Source organism: Petromyzon marinus, chromosome 13, assembly GCF_048934315.1.
Source record: "Petromyzon marinus isolate PM22_M1 ecotype Great Lakes invasive population chromosome 13, UKy_Petmar_22M1.pri1.0, whole genome shotgun sequence".
NCBI lineage: Eukaryota > Metazoa > Chordata > Hyperoartia > Petromyzontiformes > Petromyzontidae > Petromyzon > Petromyzon marinus.
Genome location: NC_133679.1, coordinates 5,142,524 through 5,164,365, shown reverse-complemented (window position 1 = coordinate 5,164,365; position 21,842 = coordinate 5,142,524). Strand labels below are relative to the sequence as shown.

Below are 21,842 nucleotides of genomic sequence, written 5' to 3'. Positions count from 1 at the left end.
GTCATATCTCCAAAGATAGGTGCGTTTAAAGCACTCCGAGTGGCAAGTGTTCAAAAGTGGATTCTATCCTCAGACTGTTATTCGTATGTGCGCACGTATGTTGAACTTTTTTTCGCACCGTACATCAGATGCAGGCTCGCTCAAGCCTGTGCTTGACACATCTTTGTGGGTAACAATTAGAGATCATTGTACGCTTCTGGAGAAACTCAACGAGTCAGAGAGTTCACGCCACCCGAAGAGAACCAAAGAGATGAGGCTTAGAGCCAGGCAGCACGAGGGTGGGAAACGGCACAGTTCCACATTCATTATGGGAGTGCAATCTCCGTTAACCCCCACTAAAGAGTTAAGGTGAAGTTGCAGCCTCCCCCCCCCCATGTCTTGCTCACATCACTGCTGGTGGAAGTGCCTCCAGTGTTGGGTCTTTTCACCTCCTCTTCCACACTCGCCAGACATATGAGAATAGGTGAGAGTACCCACCCTTTGTCCCGTTGGCGGACAGAGGCGGGGGGAGTGTGAGGGATTAAAGAGACGGGACTGACAACCTCCGGAATGCGATCCCAGCGTGCACCTACACCACCGCAGCACACCGCGAGCGATCGATCCGAAAACCGCCGCTAACCCGGCGCCGCGCGTTGTCTCGGCACGCGCTGCCCCGCGTTCCGCCACCGCAGCTTCGCGCCGGACGCGTGGTCCCCGTGCAGCCGCTCGTGCGGGCCGGGTGTGCGCACGCGCGCCGTACGCTGCCGCGTGCTGCTGCCGTTCTCGCGCTCCGTGGTGGAGCTGCCCGACGGCGAGTGCGAGGGCGAGCGGCCCGCGAGCGAACGCCCCTGCGCTCTGGGGCCCTGCGTCGAGGCGGCCGACGGCCTCCTGACGGACGAGGAGGCGCAGGCGTTGGAGGAGCGGGGCCAGGGCGGGGACGAGGCCCTGGCCTTCGACTGGGAGTACGGCGGCTTCTCGCACTGCTCCGTCTCCTGCGCCGGAGGTGATCCTGCCCCACGTGATCATTGTGCCACTTGCCGTGTACTGCAAGGACCCCCTTTTTAACGTCATTATCATCATGATCATGATGATGATAATGATGTTAAAAGGCCTCCTCAATTTTTATTTTATGGTTCTTTCGCTAAAGTCACGTAGATAGAAAAAAGAAAAATTATAATAAAAATTAAGTAATTAATCACTTTATATTTATTACCGAAAGAACCATAGAATATTTAGGCCTCCTCAAGTTGCCGTCATCATCAGTAGTCCTCAATATAGCAGTCCGTCCAGCACCAGCGCATGAGTGGATGTCACCGCTCCATCTCCACGGCGGTTACACTCCTTGGCTGCCACTCAGTAGTTACCAGACATCATCCCTTCTAACAACGAGTCCTGCGTTTCCCTAATGGTAGTGCCCCATTTTATAATGTGATTTGACTCAAATTGTGGGAGATAAAAATTATTTGTTTTCTAATTAATAACATTCATAATTAAGACATTTTCTTATCCAGGAAAGCTTCACTAAGCGTAAGATTCCTTGTCAGGAGGGTCCTGCTTTGGAATATTTGGTCAATTCTGTTTTGTGTTGTAAAAAGAAATGTGAAAGGAAACTCACGTAAAATGAATGCACGTAAGAGGATGCCATTCAAAAATACAGAAAGGTCATCAACCTACTTTGTGTACTGATAGTTGTCTCATATACATGATGAACGTTGTATGATCCATCAATCACCTCCAACCACCCCTCAACGATTTCCAAAGTGTCTACCACCGTACTTAGCAAGAGGTGAATTAATAATACCTTAGTATTCCACGTTAACTCATATATTTCATTAAGTTAAAATGTATTACTATTATAAACCCCTTCTTTAGCTAACCCCAAGCAGTTTTTATTTCATTTAATTTTATTTCACCAGTATGTCTACAAAATCACTCATGGTCCTCCGAGCTGCACAAAATAATAGCAGTGAATTTAATCGGACACCGAATTTACTTATCGTGTCATCGCAAAGCAATTAGAAAGTCACACACATTCACCCAGCGATTCCCTGCAAAATAACGGACACCCCAGTGGAGATGCAACTGAAAACAGAAGGAAATCCCCAATCACATTTGTAGAGACACAATTAACCTCACGCTAAATTGAAATAAAATATTTTTCTGCGTTGAGTTTGTTGTCCTTCCCCTGCACCTTCGATTGGCACAGTTGTCTACGTACGGCGCGAAATAAGTGAAATGTACATACGTACAAAAGCCGAGAGTGTAATCGTATGCGGCAAGTTACGTGTCTGTTTCACTCTGCACACTGCGCACAGGGAACCGAGAGGCGATCGTGATCTGCGTGAACAAGGAGACGGGCGAGGCAGAGGACGAGTCGCTGTGTGACGCGGACGCACGCCCGCCCCAGATTCAGCGGCCCTGCCACACGCTGCCCTGCCCTTCCCGGTAATGCGCACACCCTGAGGTGGGGGAGAGGGGGCGGTGGTCACAGGGGTACCAGGTCTACGATAGTGGTCTTATAAGCAGGCTTGGAGATGATGAGGCACTGAATATCAAAACCGGTCCAGAGTTGGCAAGTAATGAACCAGTGCTGCTGTCAAGATGCCCTCCCTGAACGCCGTCGTGGCCAATGAGTTGTGGGGGAAAATACACTATTTTATGTGAAGAGAAAAACAATATGGGAAGGAGGCATTCGAATCAGGATATTTATTTAGACTGGAAGAATCGGATGAGCTATGAAGCTCTTTTTCACAGACGTCCATTATGTTCTTGGGTCTTTCGGTAAAGTCACGTAAATAGGTTCAAAGAAGAAAATAACAACAGAAAACTCCGACATAAGCGTTGCGATCGAAACGTCGTAGTTTTCTGTTATTTTTTATTACTTTCTTTGAACCTATCTACGTGACTTTAGACCCAAGAATATGAATTCCTGCAGTCACGAAAGCTTTAAGTGACGAGATGTCTATTACTTATTCTGTTCTTAACATTCTCTACAGTGATGATTAACGATGATATTGGTTATGCCAGCCTGCTTGCATGGTCGACGGTGACATTGGCAGCCAGTGGGTGAGTATTAGCAGGGCACAGAAGCCCATTAGATGGGTGGAGGGGGGGGGTAAGGGGGTGTATGCAGTTTACAATCTAAGTAATAGGCAGGCAAGTATTGTTAGGGTTTTTATTCATTTTTCTTTTGTCACTGGTGATGCTGGAGCCCACTGGTCCATACTGACGAGTCAGCCCCTGGATATGGGTGCTGTGCAGCCAACAACATTTCACGCAGGGCTGTTGCCACTGTTTTTCAATTGACAACCACAACAGCTTTCTCGCTGTTACAAGTTATGTATATACACAGATGCATCCGTATGCACAGACACACAACAACAACATTAGTGTCGAACGCCAGCTGGCAGGAGGTCACGGGACAGACCCAGGTGCCATGGGTTGACTGACTGAGATGACAGACACACAAACACTGATACGCAAATATACACACAGTGACACAGATCCTGCCTATAGCCCTTAACAATAGCCTGAACACACTGTTGGGGCAAGTGCTGCTAGTGAGCACCAATGAAGGCCAACACTGCACACACATGTGTATGTGCATATACTACACATGTGGACATATCTATATATGCAATGTACATACATACACACATTCATATCCATACACGCATACATATCCTTAGTGTATATTACTGCTCACATGGATGTATATTAATACCCATCCATACAAATATACTGCAACGTACAGAAGACAAAATTCGTCTGTGAAGCCTATTCACAGACTGTTGGAGAAAGTGCTGTTAGCGCGTGCCTATTTACTCCAGCACCATATAGGAAGCGGTGATATTTTTTTTTTTAGCTTCTCGAACATTTGCCATCACGTAATGAACAGAAAAGACAAAACTTGCAATCTTTAGATCTGCAAAGAGTGCACAAATTAATGTAAAATTCAATCGTCGGTCTCCTGTGGTGATGTTAAACCCTGCCATAGCAATGTGGAATTTCCACCACTCGCTAAGGAGTATCGATAGAGATGCACACTTGGACTTTCTTCATAGCTGCAGTAAGTATTCACTGTGTAACAAAAAAATGTGTTCCTGGGTGGTAAGTGTTATTTCCTTATTGCTTATGCGTCAAAAGTACTGAAAATGGCAATTATTCCCCACAAACTTTGCTTTTGTGACCAGGACAGTGATATTTATAAACGTACGTATTTTCAATGAGAAAACGTGTGCATTTGTGTCTTTCGTTCACATAAAGTCCTGGTCACAAAAGCAAAGTTTGTGGGGAATAATAGGCATTTTCTATACTTTTCAGGCATAAGCAATTAAAAAATAACACTTAATACCCAGGAACAAACATTGTGTTACATAGTGTATAATTATTGGAGTGCATTTGCATTAATTACAGGGGCTTCATGTTTCCACAGGGATATTGTACTAATAGTAAGTAAAACTCAGTTTTATATGAATTAAATCAAAACCACTTGGGTGATCTGCACTACTGTATTTAGCATAGCTTAAAATATCGTTCAGAGCTAAAAGCAATCCACTTGGAAATAAGCACAATCATTATTTAATTGGGTGGCGCCGATTTTCCCAAACGTGGAATGTCTCCACGCTTCAACAAAACAAAATTAGGCCGAAGAAATGTTCAGCACTTTTATCGTGGGGGATTGTGGGGGATTGCATTTCCTACCACGGAGCATTCTGTGAAGCTTGGAAGCCAAAGTAGCCAACTACTGTTTTTCTTGGACGCGTGCTAAATAGGACGTGTTTTGGAAAGTGCTTGGTGCAATATTATCTCATTCGTAACAAGGTAAAAATCTATGTATTCATTTAATCGTAGCATTTTAAAGCATCACTTGCTGACACCCATGTGTTGTGGTAAATAAATTGGCTGCATTTCAAAATAATTTAGTAATTCACTGTGATTTAATTTGACTTGGCCATCACATGCTTGATTTGTTGTATCCTTGCTCCAAATGAAATGTTTATAATGCAGTTTACCCGATTAAACATTTTTCCCATCTAAACTTGCACATTAGTATGGGAATTGACATGTATTTTATGAGCCAAATTCAAATACAAATTAATGAAGGCATATAAGTTGTGTTTTCAATTCAAGCATGGCATGCTCAGCGCTTTGCTTAATAATAAACAGTCTCTCATTGAAATGCCCAACAATTATATTGGTGCCAAACTACTGTGGTATTTACGTCAATATCAGCAGCCGATAAGAAATCAACACGAACTCCACACAGCTTGGCAAGAAGTGCTTGCTTGAGTTTTTTCACAATTCAGCTGTCAGATGTAGACGTGAGATAGACTGTGAGTTACATTCAAACTGCCAGTCATTGTATTCAGAGCAATGGCTTAACACAACGTATTTTATGGAGACTCAAGCTGTAATGGTTAATTCAATAAAACATTTGAAAATAATTTACAGCCCTTGGTCAATCCACTGCTGGTTGAAAGCCTCCCCACGACGTGCGAGCCATTAAGGTCGTTTGACCATACTTCACCACATTGGTCAGTACGTGTTGATGAGCGCGGAGCCCAGCACTGGTTGATATATCGCTCATTCACTGATGTTAGCCGTAGCCACGAATATAAATTAGGACACTGTTTAACACAGGCTTTAGCGACCAATATTATCCATAATAGATGTTTTTTTTTGGGTTATATCGCGTAAATATAAATGTGTCGTCAAACCCGCCACCACCTGACACAGTCAATTAGTAATGTTTCTCACATAAATATAATATACCACTTAGTTACTAGCTCAGCACAGCGGTGCATTGGAGAGTAAACCCACAACATTTACAATTCGAGTACCTATTTAATAATCTGGTTCAATAAGCACCCTATTAAATTGTAAACGTTGTAGGTTTACTCTCCAACACACCGGTGTGCTGAACTGGTAACTCATTGGCACGTTCTGTTTACTTTACAAACTTTACTAATTGGCTGTGTGGATGGTGGCGGGTTTTAACGACACATTCACATTTACGAAATCTAACCCAAAAAAACCTCTATGATAGGTCACTGTTCAGAGCGCAGTGTGCGAGCCACTGCGCCACCACTCCCCTTGGCTCGTTGGAGCGGTACAAATCCATTCCTATCCGTGAAAATGCCGCCTTTCTTTGCATGACTGATTGTGCTTCCAGTGTGCTACTTCACATCGTTGTTTCTCCTCTCGTAGCCATAATTGCCAGGAAACGTGGTGCCATTACCTTAATTATCCACTATATTACGTGGGAAATTTATGCTATTTTTTAAATACCCCTTTGCATTTACAACCCCAGGCTATGGTTGAAATATTCACACCGTATTAAGCTTATTTTGTTGCACAAAATTAAGTGCCGGTTTCCACCTTAATTCAAACATTTTTCTTTGCTTCTCTGGTTATGGAATGTTTGGGGCTTGTTGTATGTATGTGTGTGCTTACCCCAGAATAGAAAATTAAGAAGGATTTCAAGTGAATGTCCAGGATTAGTTTCGTAGTAATATTTCCCTTGGTATCCGTTGAGCTGGAAATTTGTTGTTGCAAATTATTTGAGCTGCTTTTTAAATAATCTGGTTCAATAAGCACGTTATTCATCCGGTCATTTCGACAGAAATGTTTTATTCATATTATTTTTCCCAATTTTACTCTAGTTGTGCTTAGCCAGGATGGATTGTGTTGTAAGATTACTCATCCTAGACATAGCCCCATCAGTGAGCTCCTCCAGCAGCCTCTGTTTCATTGGTTGAGCCATGCAGTCCACATGACAAGTGACTGCATGCTTTAGCGGCTTCTCTTTTGGCCGGATTGAGGGTACTACAAGGGTGTGGCACTGGCTTGAGAAGAGATGAGGCTGTACAGATTTAAGTGGAGATGCCAACGACTGGTGACCAGTGACGTCAAGATCGGCCTCTGTGGACGAGGCCTCTTTGAAAGAAGCTAATGGGCAGTCGGAGGGGCGGCTGCACTCCAGCAGCAGGAGCAGCAGCATGAGTTGGGCGATGCTCACGGCACTAAGCATCGAGCCAGGGGCTAAAACATAGCAAGATAACACAGTGGAAGTGTAGGTATTGCACTTTCCTTTAATGTCAGTCAGTCAACCCATAACGCCTGAGACCTGTCAACAATCCATTGACGCTTCACATAGACTCCTGATGCAAGCTCTGTGGTGGTGACATCACCACCACCTATTGGTGAATCGTGGGTAGTTGTTGCTTGGTCAATGTCGTGGTTATCGTGTTGCCCTATAATCCTAACAAGATGGGTTCAATTCACAGCCACGAACAAAGTCGTTGGCAATTGGTACCTGAACCTTTTGTGGGACTCCTCTGGGTCGACTCAGAAGTAAATCTGTACCCTGTGTGGCGCACGTAAACATCAGGACTGGGGAAACAAAGGTGGATGACAACGCACGCCAAACTTCTCACATCCCATGCTGGCCTTGGCAGGTGCTCACGAGCAGCACCTATGCCTTGGCAGTCTATGAGCATGAAGAGGTCAGCTATGTGTCTATTTTGTCCGAATATACCCGCACTGTACAGATGGCACTTTACTTCATATGTATGTGTGTGCACGTTTGCGTTATACATTTAACATATTGAGGTAAAATTGTGGCAAATGCTCACGTGCGCCGTTGTGTCGATGAGAAGACCATATCGACGTGAATGTGACCCGTTACTAACAGGTGTTCAATCCATTACAGAGCCCATCAGCGATATATGAATACGACTTGTGACTTACATTTGTGTTTTGCCAGATTGCCCTTTGGCATTAGCCAACTGCGCTAATATTCATCTCTTACGATCCCTCACAGTGCTGTAATTGGATTATTTCATCATCAGTTGTTAAAGTGCATATAGTTGTATGTTGTTCAATAACACACACATCTCCATTTACATTAATGTTTCGTTTTAACCATGGTTCGCATTTTTCTTGGCCATACTACAAAAAAAAACCGACAGGACGTCTTATTTAAAGGCAATCCTATTGGGTCCTATTATGAGTTGAATCAGTTCGCATGGCTGAAAGAAGTGCTTTAAAACTCTTGCAGAATCCTCTTGGAATTGCGAATCTTTGCTTTTTTTAAAAAGCACTTGTGAGCGGAGTGCATGTTGCATTGTTGATTGGGTTAATGCAGCAGAGAACACACTCTGATAATTACCTTCTGTCATAAAAGCACAACAAGCTGTCGTTTAAGATGGAGTGGAGTCGGGTATTTGTGCAGGTGCACTTCATAACAGTGTCTTGGCACGGCCTGCAGGAAGGGAGCCCAAAATGATGGCCTGGGACCTCCCAAACTGGGGAACGGCATTGCAGTCGCTCCAGTAGCCAGAGGCCCAATATGGAAATGTTGTGCACTTCCAAGCCATTAGTCTAATAACCGGAATGTTGTACATTTTTCATCCGCGGCTTCAAGTCACCATGACTATGATGGGAAGGGTGAGCTTTTCCAATGGTTGGCTGGACTTTCCTTGACTTCGATCATAGCAGGGCCTTACCTAGCTAACGCTTGTTGCCTATAATGGAAGTATTCTGTTTTTCCAATTACGACGGTGACTTTTCTTGGCCCTAATTGCAAGGCCCTGCGTTTCCTGCGAGGGCACGACCACCTGGTAGTGGCTGCCGTCGAGCGGGCTCAGGATTTGCTCACGTTTCACTTTAATCTGCTGGTGGGCCATACCCTCTTGGCTACGGGTCGCTTGGGGTCACGTAGTAATGGAAATAGTGCAGTGTGACCCCACACTCAGACGCTGCTCAAGAGTTGCCCTGTCCATCAGTCATTTGGGAAATGGGGCACTCTCTGAGCCCCTCGTCTGTGACTTGTCTGCCTTTTTTTATGCAGCCAGAGGTCAACCTGGGAACATGAACCCTGTGTGGGTCGGAACTAGGAAGGAAAGTGTCAGAAAATAAGCTTTGCGCTGTTCGTGAGTGCCCTGTCCATCCGTTCACTTGGGAAATGGAGCACTATCTGAGACACTCGTCTGTGGTGTTTCTGCCTTATTGTGTAGTCAGAGGTCAACCTGGGAAAATAAACCCCCAACTGGTAGAAGCAAGGAAGAAAAGTGTCAGCATAGGCTGAGCATTTATGAATGATCCACTCCTTAGGAAATTGTACAAATTTCTTGTCTGTATTTATATATGTAATCACATAAGTATTTGTACCATTATTCTTTCCAATAATGTCTAAAATCTACCTTCCACATTTTACGATGAAAAAAAAAGCATAGTTGATGCACATTTGGCCCAGGTTAGACTTCCTTACAAAAATACTTGGCGGAGAAATTTGAATATTTAATATTCTGCAGCGGCGTGGAACCAAATTCTTACATGTATAAAGCCAAATCTCCAACAACCGTTGTATTACCACTCCAAGTGACAACACATTTTCATAACAAAATATAAACATTGCTTTTTGACAACACCTCATACACGCACACACACAGGTTCTGATTCAGCTGTTATTGATAAGTTCTTAAATACTGTACATATTTGTTTTCCTTGTTTTATCCAAGAATAGATACTGTGTTTCATATACAGTGAGGGAAAAAAGTATTTGATCCCCTGGTGAATTTGTACGTTTGCCCACTGACAAAGAAATGATCAGTCTATAATTTTGATGGTAGGTTTATTTGAACAGTGAGAGACAGAATAACAACAACAAAAATCCAGAAAAACGCATGTCAAAAATGTTATAAATTGATTTGCATTTTAATGAGGGAAATAAGTATTTGACCCCTCTGCAAAACATGAATTAGTACTTGGTGGCAAAACCCTTGTTGGCAATCACATAGGTCAGACGTTTCTTGTAGTTGGCCACCAGGTTTGCACACATCTCAGAAGGGATTTTGTCCCACTCCTCTTTGCATATCTTCTCCAAGTCATTAAGGTTTCGAGGCTGACGTTTGGCAACTCGAACCTTCTGTTCCCTCCACAGATTTTCTATAGGATTAAGGTCTGGAGACTGGCTAGGCCACTCCAGGACCTTAATGTGCTTCTTCTTGAGCCACTCCTTTGTTGCCTTGGCCGTGTGTTTTGGGTCATTGTCATGCTGGAATACCCATCCACGACCCATTTTCAATACCCTGGCTGATGGAAGGAGGTTCTTACCCAAGATTTGACGGTACATGGCCCCGTCCATCGGCCCTTTGATGCGGTGAAGTTGTCCTGTCCCCTTAGCAGAAAAACACCCCCCAAAGCATAATGTTTCCACCTCCATGTCTGACGGTGGGGATGGTGTTCTTGGGGTCATTGGCAGCATTCCTCCTCCTCCAAACACGGCGAGTTGAGTTGATGCCAAAGAGCTCCATGTTGGTCTCATCTGACCACAACACTTTCACCCAGTTGTCCTCTGAATCATTCAGATGTTCATTGGCAAACTTCAGACGGTCATGTATATGTGCTTTCTTGAGCAGGGGGACCTTGTGGGCGCTGCAGGATTTCAATCCTTCACGGCGTAGTGTGTTACCAATTGTTTTCTTGGTGACTTGAGATCATTGACAAGATCCTCCCGTGTAGTTCTGGGCTGATTCCTCACCGTTCTCATGATCATTGCAACTCCACGAGGTGAGATCTTGCATGGAGCCCCAGGCCGAGGGAGATTGACAGTTCTTTTGTGTTTCTTTCATTTGCGAATAATCGCACCAACTGTTGTCACCTTCTCACCAGGCTGCTTGGCAATGGTCTTGTAGCCCATTCCAGCCTTGTGTAGGTCTACAATCTTGTCCCTGACATCCTTGGAGAGCTCTCTGGTCTTGGCCATGGTGGAGAGTTTGGAATCTGATTGATTGATTGCTTCTGTGGACAGGTGTCTTTTATACAGGTAACAAGCTGAGATTAGGGGCACTCCCTTTAAGAGTGTGCTGATAATCTCAGCTCGTTACCTGTATGAAAGACACCTGGGAGCCAGAAATCTTTTTGATTGAGAGGGGGTCAAATACTTATTTCCCTCATTAAAATGCAAATCAATTTATCACATTTTTGACATGTGTTTTTTCTGGATTTTTTTGTTGTTATTCTGTCTCTCACTGTTCAAATAAACCTACCATTAAAATTATAGACTGATAATTTCTTTGTCAGTGGGCAAACGTACAAAATCAGCAGGGGATCAAATACTTTTTTTCCCTCACTGTATTATAGTATACATAAGTTTTACTGAATATTATTTTAATAATAGCCCTGTATTAGCTTCACTGAATTTTTTTACTCTTTCAAGAGGGTCTTGTCCCAGGATATTGAGCCAATTATTACTGTTATTTTCTTGGGGAATCTGTATATATGTATTTTGAACTTATTTTGCAACAGACTAAACAAATACACCAGTTCTCAAGAAATGAGTGTTCAGTCTAGATCAGTGGTTCTTAACCTTGTTGGAGGTACCGAACCCCACCAGTTTCATATGCGCATTCACCGAACCCCTCTTTAGTGAAAAATAAAATGTGATTTTTTTCAAATTCAAGACATAGATATGTTTTTTACTGGTACACAAAATGAGCCGTGCATGAACATTACCTTGTTCAAAGAATAAAACCAACACAATGCATAAACTCACAACAAATTACATACCTGGAAATCAATGTGACTTCTGCTGTTGCCTTTGAGAGATCAGTTCAGATATGCGTGGCTTCACCTTGGCAAGTGCCACTCTCATGTCATTTTCACAGCAAAGTCTGTTCCTTTTCTTCGTTTTTATGTCCAGCATCCTCGAAAAGGATTGCTCACAAAGATATGTTGTAACAAATGGTATAAAAAAATCCAGGGCTTTCTTAGCAATAACTGGATACTTGTTCATTTGTCGACACCAAAACGTTGAGAGCGTTGTTGTTCTGAAGAGTTGCTGTTGAACCTGGCTCTGCTGAATTTCAATGATTTCGTCGAGGAATTCATCATTGACATCTGCTGTTTCAACAGCAAACGTGAACGGCTGTCTCACCCATGCTGGATATGACTCTCTTGTAGGGAAATATCCGTCGAGAGACTTTGCAAGCTCATCTAAGTGCGTGGCAATTGTTTGCTTCAGTTCCGTGGATACAGAAATATCTCCGATTCCAGACACATCTTCGATCTTACTTGCACAGTCGTCCAGAAGCGGGAAGTTTGCGAAGTTATTGTTCTCTGTTCGTCGTTTCCATAACGGTAGCTTTTTTTGAAAAGCCTTCAGGTGTTCTTCCGCTTCCATGATATTGACTCCACCACCCTGCATCTGCTGATTGAGATGATTGAGAGCTGCGAATATATCAGCCATGTACGCTAAAATGAGAATGAACTCAGGATTTTTGAAGCAATCTGCATGGCAGTGTTGGTGCTCTTGCAAAAACAGGGCTAATTCCACACGCATGGCAAAAACACGATTCAGCACCTGTCCCCGGGATAACCACCGAATATTAGAATGGAGCAGAAGTACCTCAAATTCAGAGCCCATTTCTTTACACAGCTCACTGAAGATGCGGTGCCTCAGAGCACTTTTTCGCACATAGTTCACACATTCCACCACAGTTTTTAATACTTCTGCCATTTTTGGAGGTAAGGTTTTTGTTGCCAACGCATGCCTGTGCAGAATACAATGCGTCACAATGATGTGTGGTGCATCGGCCTTTACTAGCGCACCAAAACCAGACTTTCTTCCCAGCATGACTGGAGCTCCGTCCGTACAAACTGCAGAAACCATATCCCATGAAAGATTGTTGTCTCTGAAGAAGTCATCCACAAGCTTCTTCACATCGGCTGCCTTCGTTGTTGTTGTAAGAGGCTTACAAAATAAAAACTCTTCTTTTATCATGTCGTCTTTCACATAGCGTACAAAAACAGCAAGCTGGCTTAGATCAGAAACGTCTGTGGTTTCGTCGAGTTGAAGGCTGAATTTTGCCGGGCTTGAAATCAGATCCGCGACTACTTGAGCCAAGATGTCTTTACTCATGTCTTCTATTCTGTCACTGACGGTGTCATTTGAAAGGGGAATTTGGGATAATTTACCTTCGGCCGCTGTTCCGAGTATCAGATTCGCCATCTTTAATGCAGCTGGTTTCACAAGTGGTTCACCAATGGTGTGTGGCTTGCCCTGCTTTGCGATCAGGTAAGCAACTTCGTACGATGCTGTCAGGATCGGTTTGTTAACAGGTACAAATCCAAGAGCAGGCAGAGTGGCCTTTTCATCGAATCTGGCTCTCTTCACCCTGAATTCAGCAAGTGTTGTGTTCTTGTATTCCCCGTCTCCATGCAGCTTCAAGAAGTGTTCCTTTAGTTTTGCCGGTGCAAGACTAGAGTTGCTCAACTTGGCGTTGCAAATCATGCAGATAGGACGCTCACTCCCATCACGTTCCGTGATACATGAGAATCCATGTTGTACATGTTCGTCCGACCACTTTCTTCTTTTGCCCGACATAGTTAGTATGGATAAAATATTAAAGAAATCACACGACGTACGACAACAACAGTCACACGTTGACTACTGAGTACGCACTAAATTCCCCGCAGCGCTGATTGGCCAAGCAGTGTAGCATGATCATCTGCAGCCAGTGATGGCCAAGTGGGCCGTGTGTGTCATCACAAATTTACACAATAATTCAAGTGTGTCCGGACCTCCGTGGCGGGGGCTCTGCCGAACCCCTGAGATCGACTCACCGAACCCCTGGGGTTCGATCGAACCCAGGTTAAGAACCACTGGTCTAGATGTAAAAGTGCCTAGCTCCAGTGGCTTCCTAACATCGGACGGAAGAGCATTCCAGACGGCCACAGAAGCGAATCTGAAAGCGCGCGATACGGTTATCATCTTTGTTAGAATCTGGAGCTTCAAGAGAAAGCCTGCACAGACAAGAAACCACATAAATTCACTCAAACAGGTCATGAACCCAGAGGCCGTTCTACCATCTGGTGGCCACCGTACAGCTCTGATAGTTTGGCAGCTCGTGCATGGCTATCTTTGCCTTCGTAATCAACCAGGCCTGGCTGCGAAGCACTAGCACTATGCTACTAAGCATGGGCCGCCACCGCACCGGAGTTAAACTCCAAGGTCTTGCCTACAGTTCGGTGCAGTGTTGCACAGCAATATTAAGGAATGGAAGGGGGGTTGGGGGATTGGCTCGTGCTGTCTGCGCACGTCGCACTTGAAGCGTGCTTGACTACACACTCTTGGCCTTTCCAACAGTAATTGTGCGCTCCTGTCGCGTTGGCAAGTAGCTCGGACGCGCTGTCACGGTAGCGAGGATTGCTCGCTGACAAAGTGCAGTGCGTCCATCTGCCGAATGCTTTTTTTCTTGTCACAGTCAACCGTGTCATCGGTCTCCACGCAGCCTTCCTGGACTCACACCAATCAGCATTAACACTGACAATGGGAAGGAATTAGTACAACGGACTTTTTCTCCCCTCCTAAGAAGTATCCGCTTTCTCACACGTGTTTTTCTTTTGCAAACATAAGACAGCGCCATTTGTCAGTGGCTACACTTTACCTCTAAACGCTGCTGATCATTTCCAGCTTGTTTTGGTTGGCCCCTTGCTGAAGTGATGTCTCCTGCAGGGCCATTAAACTGTGATGGGGCAGACTTACAAATAACGACCATAACAACGCGCAACGCGAGCACGGTTGGATACATACGGTGCTAAAAAAGTTCAACGTTCATACGTCGGTAGATTCTTGAAGTTGAAGAAATGTACTTAATCCGTAAAATGCATCCGCAGGATATATTGTGCATTAGCGGTTGCTAGTGTCATATGATATGAAATTATATTGAACATTAACATGTTTGTGTATTCATGTATACATGTGCATATGGATTCATTGATACAAGATATAAAGATTAGGGTTTTTTTTCATTTATTGCAGGATATTGATTTGGCTTAGCCAACTTTCTTTACGATGACTAACCTATTGCACAGTATTCATTGAATTATTGTATGCTGTGTTTATTTCCAATTAATTCTTATATTGGGTGGTCAAAATACCTCTTTGCTCGCATGAGCATTGGACATCTCTATTGTTGGCCCTGCTCCAGTGGTGTAAATTCCACATTTCTATGGTGGGGCCATTGGTTCTCAAAAGTGGACGATCACTGTCGATGGCCGATTCAGTTGTTCTCACCTTATTCGTGCCAGAGGGATGGTGGGAATTGTCAGTAGCATTACAAACGTTCATATATCGGTGTTAACACCTGTAGATTGTGTACTGATTATGCTGCGCCTGCATCATCCCTCAAATTTGTTGCAAATTAGCAGTGATTATCCTGGGGAAAGACTAAACTCCACAAAGAGAACGTGGAAATTCCGCCGCTGGCTCAAGAGATATGAGCACACCGCCCCAATGAAGAAATTCTCATTTTGCTGGAATTGATTTCAGTAACATAGCAAGGTTGGCATTGCCCTGGTCCAAATAATTATTTCGGCCCCCCTGTCTAATTTCCCCCCCCCCCATGTCCCTGCAAAGCCCAGTGCCTGGACTGCTGTGGCCTGTGGGCCCTGGTGCAGTCACACCACCAACAGACACATCAGTTACGCCGCTGCTTTAGAAATGGGATGTCAGGTTGTAGCAAGTGTTGGTCGTCCTGTTTGATGTCCACACTGTTTCACTCCTCGTGCTGGCAGCTTCTGCAGGAACTTCTTCAGTTCAAGTCGTGTCCTGCATAGGTCTTTTTGGGTTGCACCACAGCGTTTTTGCCCAGCACGCTGTCTGACGTTCCACTCCACGTGCTGGCGAGGCAAACTTTGCACCATCAAACATCAAGCCGACAGAACAACGCGGCACGACCCGAAAACCCATCGGAGAGCCGCGGGCGCGCGCAAGCAAAGCAACCGCAACGACGTGTCGCGGAAACTTTTCAACCTTGCCGCGCCACCGCTTCGCGCGTGTTTCTCTCGCGTTCGCTCCGTGACCTAACCCGCCCCCCCCCCCCCCCCCCTTGGCGCATCTCCCCTTCTCCGCAGGTGGGAGACGAGCGAGTGGGGCGCGTGCTCGGCGAGCTGCGGCGCCGGGCTGCGCGCGCGGAGCGTGGGCTGCGCTCGCACCGTGGCCCGCGAGGCCGACGGCTCGGAGGAGCGCCAGCGAGCCACCGACTGCACCGGGCCGCGACCGCCGGACGTGGAGCCGTGTGCGCGCAGCGACTGCCCGCCGGCTTGGCACGCTCGCGACTGGCAGCCCGTGAGTGACGCGGCGACGCGTCGCGCCCGCTTGTCTGCGCGACCGGGGGTTCTATGTTGTTTGGAGTTAGCTCCCCTGGAACATTATAAGTTGCGGTTTTCGTTCGTTGTCAGTATCGTAATGGCAATGCATTTGTACGTACTTCTAACCCCTTCCCAACTCTACGTCCCGCTTGTATCGTTCTTTAAGGGACGTGTTGGGACTGTGATTGCTTAACGTCAAAAAAGTGAAAGTGTCTCGGTGTTCACATGATGTGGTCATCTCCATTGGTTGCCTAGAGCCACAGGTAAAAGTTCCACCATTCCTGTGGATGATGCCAGTGTCTCCAGAGGACAAACACTGCTAAAGTCCTACAAAGTAGTACATATTTAACTTCTATAATGGACTGAGTCTAAATCCTGACCAGCATGCGGCCACATCGCCACCCAGCTAGATATACCTAGTAACCAGGGCCCCTTGTTTCCTTAATTTAGCCCTGCTGCGTATATGTTACACTCCACAAATGTAAGGGGCTTGGTATAAACACAACAAGGTGGCTTTGTTGTGTTTTTTTCTACGCACTCTTTTTTCTTCTTCTCTAAGTTTTCCCCAAAGGTGTTCTGTAACCTGCGGCTATGAAAGAATGTGTTGTACTTCGTTGCTCTTAGGAAATTGGCTTGAAATCTTGTTTTTGTGAAACTGGCCCCGGTGTTTGTTTTTATTTGTTTCACGGTGCTTTATTACTGTTTTTTTTTTTGCACGTGAATTTCGTTCACAATTTCAAAATGCTCGCGTTTTTTTGAGTGGCATTAATATCCCTTTGGTAAAGTCACGTAGATAGAAAAACAATTGATCACGACGTTTCGATCGCAACACAAGCAATCGTCATCAGGTGAGGCTCAGCAGTTCTCCTGCTGTGTTTGTCTCACCTGATGACGATTGCTTGTGTTGCGCTCGAAACGTCGTGATCTATTTTTTCCAACCTACGTGCCTTTACGTATGGATTCCTGCAGTCACGAAAGCTTCAAATCAAGATTGGCATTAATATCGTTGCTAATGTGCCTATCCGCACATTGGATAGCGAATTAACTACCACGCAACAAGATGTTGACCATTTCGAAGCGGGATTGATTTGCAACATTTTTAAGTGTTTGATGTGTCAAGCGTATAAATTCATGTGTTCATTTTTGTTATATTTAATTACTACATCTTGAAATCATAATTAGGCTGTGTGAGCAGCTAGTTATTAGAAAGGTCACATACACTAACGTCAATTGCTTCACATGGCAATAAAATAAGTGCAATACACATCGGTTCAAACCTCTGCTGCAATCCACAGGAGACTCGGTTCAATCCTCAGCCACGGATAACACCGGTGGGCAGCTTGCATCGGAACCTGTCCTGAATATCCCCTGGGTCACGTCACCCCTAAACGAGTGACGTGATGAAGTATCTCAACCTCGGCAGTGGAGAGGCAAAGGCTGGCCACGTGAGCCCCCTCGCGCCGGACCCCCACGTGTTGCTCGCTAACTGAATTTGCCGTTGCAGTCGACAAGGCTGTCAACGAGAGATAATTTATCTTTGTCATTTTGCGAGCGGGAGCAAATCCGTTTTTGCTTTTTTGTACCAACCCCCCCGCCCCCCACCCTCCCGAGCAAAGTAGCAAGCAAATACTTCGGCCGTGGCGGACATTGACACAAATTCGCGTGGGGCTCCCCTCTAATGCAAAGCCTTTCCCTAAGCGAGCGAGAGGCGTGGCGCGTGCCCTTTATTACGCGTGGTCATTCCGCTTGAGAGAGTAAACCGCGCGCGCCGTGGGGATGTGCGTAGGGGGGGTATGGGGCGGGCTGTGAAGCTGGGCGGGCCCAGGTGTTTCCTGCCCCCTGGGGCCGGGGGTTAATGCCCCTTCAGTCGACACTACGAAGCTGCCAGTCATGATGCACGAGTCTGCGCCAGATGTTACGTTTCATGGGAACTGGTATCTGTTCCGATCGGCGTGCGCGCACGGTTCGACGGCTCGCTGTGGGAGGGCACGTTGAACGGAGGAGCTGGAAAATGAAACGTTTATTTGTGCTTGCGCGCAGATTATGAAAGCCGTTAATGTGGCAATAGCGGATGTGTTTCATAAAGTGTGTCCATCTGTTGTATGATATCCGTGTCGTGCTGTGCGTGGCATGGTAGTGCACGGCTGCGATGCAGTACTTTGGAGGTAGAAGATAGTGGATGGCACAAGACACGCCACTTGCAGGGCTAAGAAGTGGCGATTATGAGGAAGCACAGCAAGTGATGATATTCCAGCACCATAGTGCTTGCAACATACTGGATACTCCAATTGGTGATTTTCATCTGTACAATCAAAACACTCAAAAAACTCCTTGGCAAGATGTTCTTTAAACAAACAAAATATTGTACTTAATGGAGGTTTATATAAACAATGGAACATCTTTATTTATTTATAGTTTTCACGATCCACTGTTTGATAAAAGTCCTATACTGTGATGAACTTGAGGCTGCCCCCCCCCCCCCCCCACTCTATGGGAACCAGTTATATATCCGGCTGACTCAGGGCAGCTAATGGTGATACGCGGCATGGTCAGATTAACGCAGGATCTTTAGAGGTCACAGCCGGGGGCCTAGAATGTCGAGGGGCCCCAAAAACACATCCGTAATTTGGTCATTGAAGGAATAGCATCGTGATGCATATCACTACCAGTTATGTGCCAGAATTAAAATGGTTATTTTCGATGTAACTGTCGTCTAACATTTACAATCTGTGTATCACGTTTAAAACTGGAACTGAAATTACCATGGTGAATCACTTAATCTAGCCTTGTTGCACGAATCACCAAGACACACTGAATGTTGTTATTTTCTTAATGCAGTGAATTAACAAACAAACAAAAAACATTTCCAATTATAATCTTCGACGATCGCTGAAAGCACTCGGATGCCGGCTTCTGTTTGATGCACGTGACAGCGCCACTTATTTCACACACACACAGAGACATCATCATAATTAGTGCCAGATGCCGTCTGTGTCAGGGTCAAACTCCCGACACCCAAGTGGCGGCAGTTACTGTCAGTGGTGGGGGGGGGGGAGCCTCCGCACTTTTCCCACCGATGAGAAGTCCCCTGGAGCCCCGGTGTGTGTCCACGGCGCGCACGCAGTCCTGCGCTTTCGTTCAACGCCGGCCGCGCTCGCAACCGCGTCGGCACGCGGCTGCACTGCGGCGTTGCCACGGCCGCGTGCACACCACGGCGGCGCGCGCCCTGCCCCATGTTTCTAGGGGAACCGACAACGTTTGGCGAGCAAGGCTTCCTCTTGGCGCGTTTGCATTGGGTGCCAGGCCCTATTTTGAATGTGTGATCATTAACGTCTAAGCGGCGCCGCATTGGCGGGATGTCAATTCCCTCGCCGGGTATGCAGAAGGTTGCGGGATTTATTCCGACCCTGACGCCTGTTGTATATTTGGTGTTTGCGTGTCTCTTTCCCCGTGTTCGCGTGGCTTTTTCTCCGGGTCCTCCGGGTTTAGAATCAACATCATGCGTTTAGAGTATTTGACTGCTGTAAATTTCCACATGATAAGCCACTTCGTTTCACTATCATTTGTGGCCAGGTCGCTTCTGAAAAAGCTATGTAGCTCAGTGGGCCTTGCCTGGTAAAATAAATAAAAAATCTCAATAGTTTATCCTCGTTTTCTGCGGTCATTAGTCGAGCACTGGTTAGCGCATCGCGCTATGAAACCAGCAACCGAGGTTTGATTCCCGGCCAAGGAAAGTGGCCAGACTCTAGCTTCATTGCTGTTCCTCTGATGCTGGTGGAATTTTCAGGCACAGGCCACCCTGCTCGGTCAGAAGCGGTGCCTAAGTCATCAGCTGTGCATGGCTCCTCTAGCAGACGATACTTGATCAGATGAGTGAAGCGTCGTCTGGTCTCCAGCACAGACGCAGTTCCTGAAGACACACCATAACCGAGATTGGCCGTATGATAAGCTGATAAAATTCGCAGTGATAAAGCATTCTAACAATAGGGCCTGCTGCAGAGGGCTGACCTCTGCCGATGTGGCTCGAGTCAAGTTTATTTTGTTTAACCAGGATAGTCTCATCCCCAGGAGTGCTCCCGGAGCATCAGTCTGTAAGTTTTGGGTGCTGATTGCAATGCGTAATCCCAGTTGAGCAATTTGCGGAGTAATGTTTTAAGTTAGGAAAATGTGGACCCTGACACCGGCACACAACGGCCTCCTCTTGCGAATGACGTCAGGGCATCTTTAACGTCTGCTGTGAAGCAGATGGCCCACCTCAGCATTATTACGGTTTTGAAGTTTGTGTTAACTGCGCATACTTGTGGCAAAAAATGCAAACATAGAGGGTAAAACTAATTTCTTATTTTTCCATAATTTTTGATACTGGCAAAAAGGTCCCATGGACGTTACAGTTATGACGACCGCAGTGAGAAGCAATGGGCGGCTGTTCTTCTTTCGGTGGTAGAAATTGTTTACACTTCAGTGTTGCCGTCAGTGCACAGAGAAAACAAATGTGGCCGTATATGAGACATTGAGTCCAGACCCGAGTGTTAAAGTTCACCTCTCTTTCGTTTTTATTCCAGCAGGTTTGTGGATTCGTTTTAGGAAAAAACATTTTTATCTAAAACCAAGATCGTTTTAATATGTGCAATGGTTTACACGTGGTCAAATATGTTTCGAAAGTTTTCCTTGATGGCCAAGGAAGCTGTAAAAGCAGGAAAATAAATAACATGCTCATATGTGTATATTATCTAATTTTAGACGACCATGCAATAGTCTGTAGGTAATGTCATTATTACTTTTCGTAGACTTATGAATCATTTTATTCATAAACCCTATTTTAACATGATGTGTGCGTGAATATCTTTGTGGGGAGCGGTAGTCTAGCGGGTTTGTCCGCTGCACTGTGAACCCGGCGACACAAGTTCGATTCCCGTTCAACATCCAATGCCAGTGATGATTATTTCTCAACCAATCCTGGGCCTCTCCTGGGTCGACTAAGCCTCAAATTAGTACCTGGCGCGGTGTGTAAACATGGGAGACAAAGGCGGCCAGGCGTGGTGCTGGCCACCCACCCGCTCAGAATCAGAATATTTATCCTGGAGAAATCCGATGAGCTATGAAATAATTTTTCACAAATTTTCAGTCAGGGTGGGTCAGAAAGTTACAACAGCAAACAATAAAAAAACGATAGGAGTGCAAAGTATAAGAAAGGTATCTAAATTACTCAAAATAAATACGTTAACTAAACAAAGGATATAAGTTCAATTTGCTGTTGTCTCGTGCGCTAATAGCACATTTCCCCCCCCCCCCCAAACTGTCTGTTTAAGCCGCACACGGCGGATGTTTGTGTTTGTCTTTTGCTGGCCGCGTGCGCTGGCGCGTGCGCGGCCCGTGCCCCAGTGCTCGCGCACGTGCGGCAGCAGTGGCGTGCAGTCCCGGAGCCTGCGCTGCCGCCGGCTGCTGGCCGACGGCAGCTCGAGGGACGTGGACGAGCAGCTGTGCCCCGACAGCAGGCCGCTCGCCCAGCAGGCGTGCGGCGGCGGCCAGAGCGAGTGCCCCGCCGAGTGGGTGGCCTCCGAGTGGGGCCAGGTACTCGAGCACGCGCGCGCACGCGCGCGCGACCCGCACTGCTCGCCGTCGTCATCACCGCACGCATTTGGCCATTGTTTGAAAAACTATCGGCATATCTGGGATGGCGTTGCAGTAGTTCCTTACCTCCCTGC

At 45.9% G+C, this 21,842-nt stretch overlaps 2 protein-coding genes across 2 annotated transcripts in view; both read left to right on the top strand.

Moving 5' to 3' along the window:
* Positions 1-19,058, top strand: part of LOC116941888 (ADAMTS-like protein 1) — a 158,453-nt gene extending 139,395 nt beyond the window's left edge. Inside the window, exons 16-18 of the mRNA XM_032953212.2 lie at positions 672-982; positions 2,295-2,424; positions 15,901-19,058. Of these exons, the coding sequence (XP_032809103.2) occupies positions 672-982; positions 2,295-2,424; positions 15,901-16,330 (871 nt within the window). The 3' untranslated portion in view covers positions 16,331-19,058. The remainder of the gene's footprint in view (positions 1-671; positions 983-2,294; positions 2,425-15,900) is intronic.
* Positions 19,059-19,170: 112 nt separating this feature from the next.
* LOC116941887 (ADAMTS-like protein 1) overlaps positions 19,171-21,842 on the top strand; it is a 42,678-nt gene continuing 40,006 nt past the window's right edge. The window contains exon 1 of the mRNA XM_032953211.2: positions 19,171-21,708. Coding sequence (XP_032809102.1) covers positions 21,460-21,708 — 249 coding nt within the window. The 5' untranslated portion in view covers positions 19,171-21,459. The remainder of the gene's footprint in view (positions 21,709-21,842) is intronic.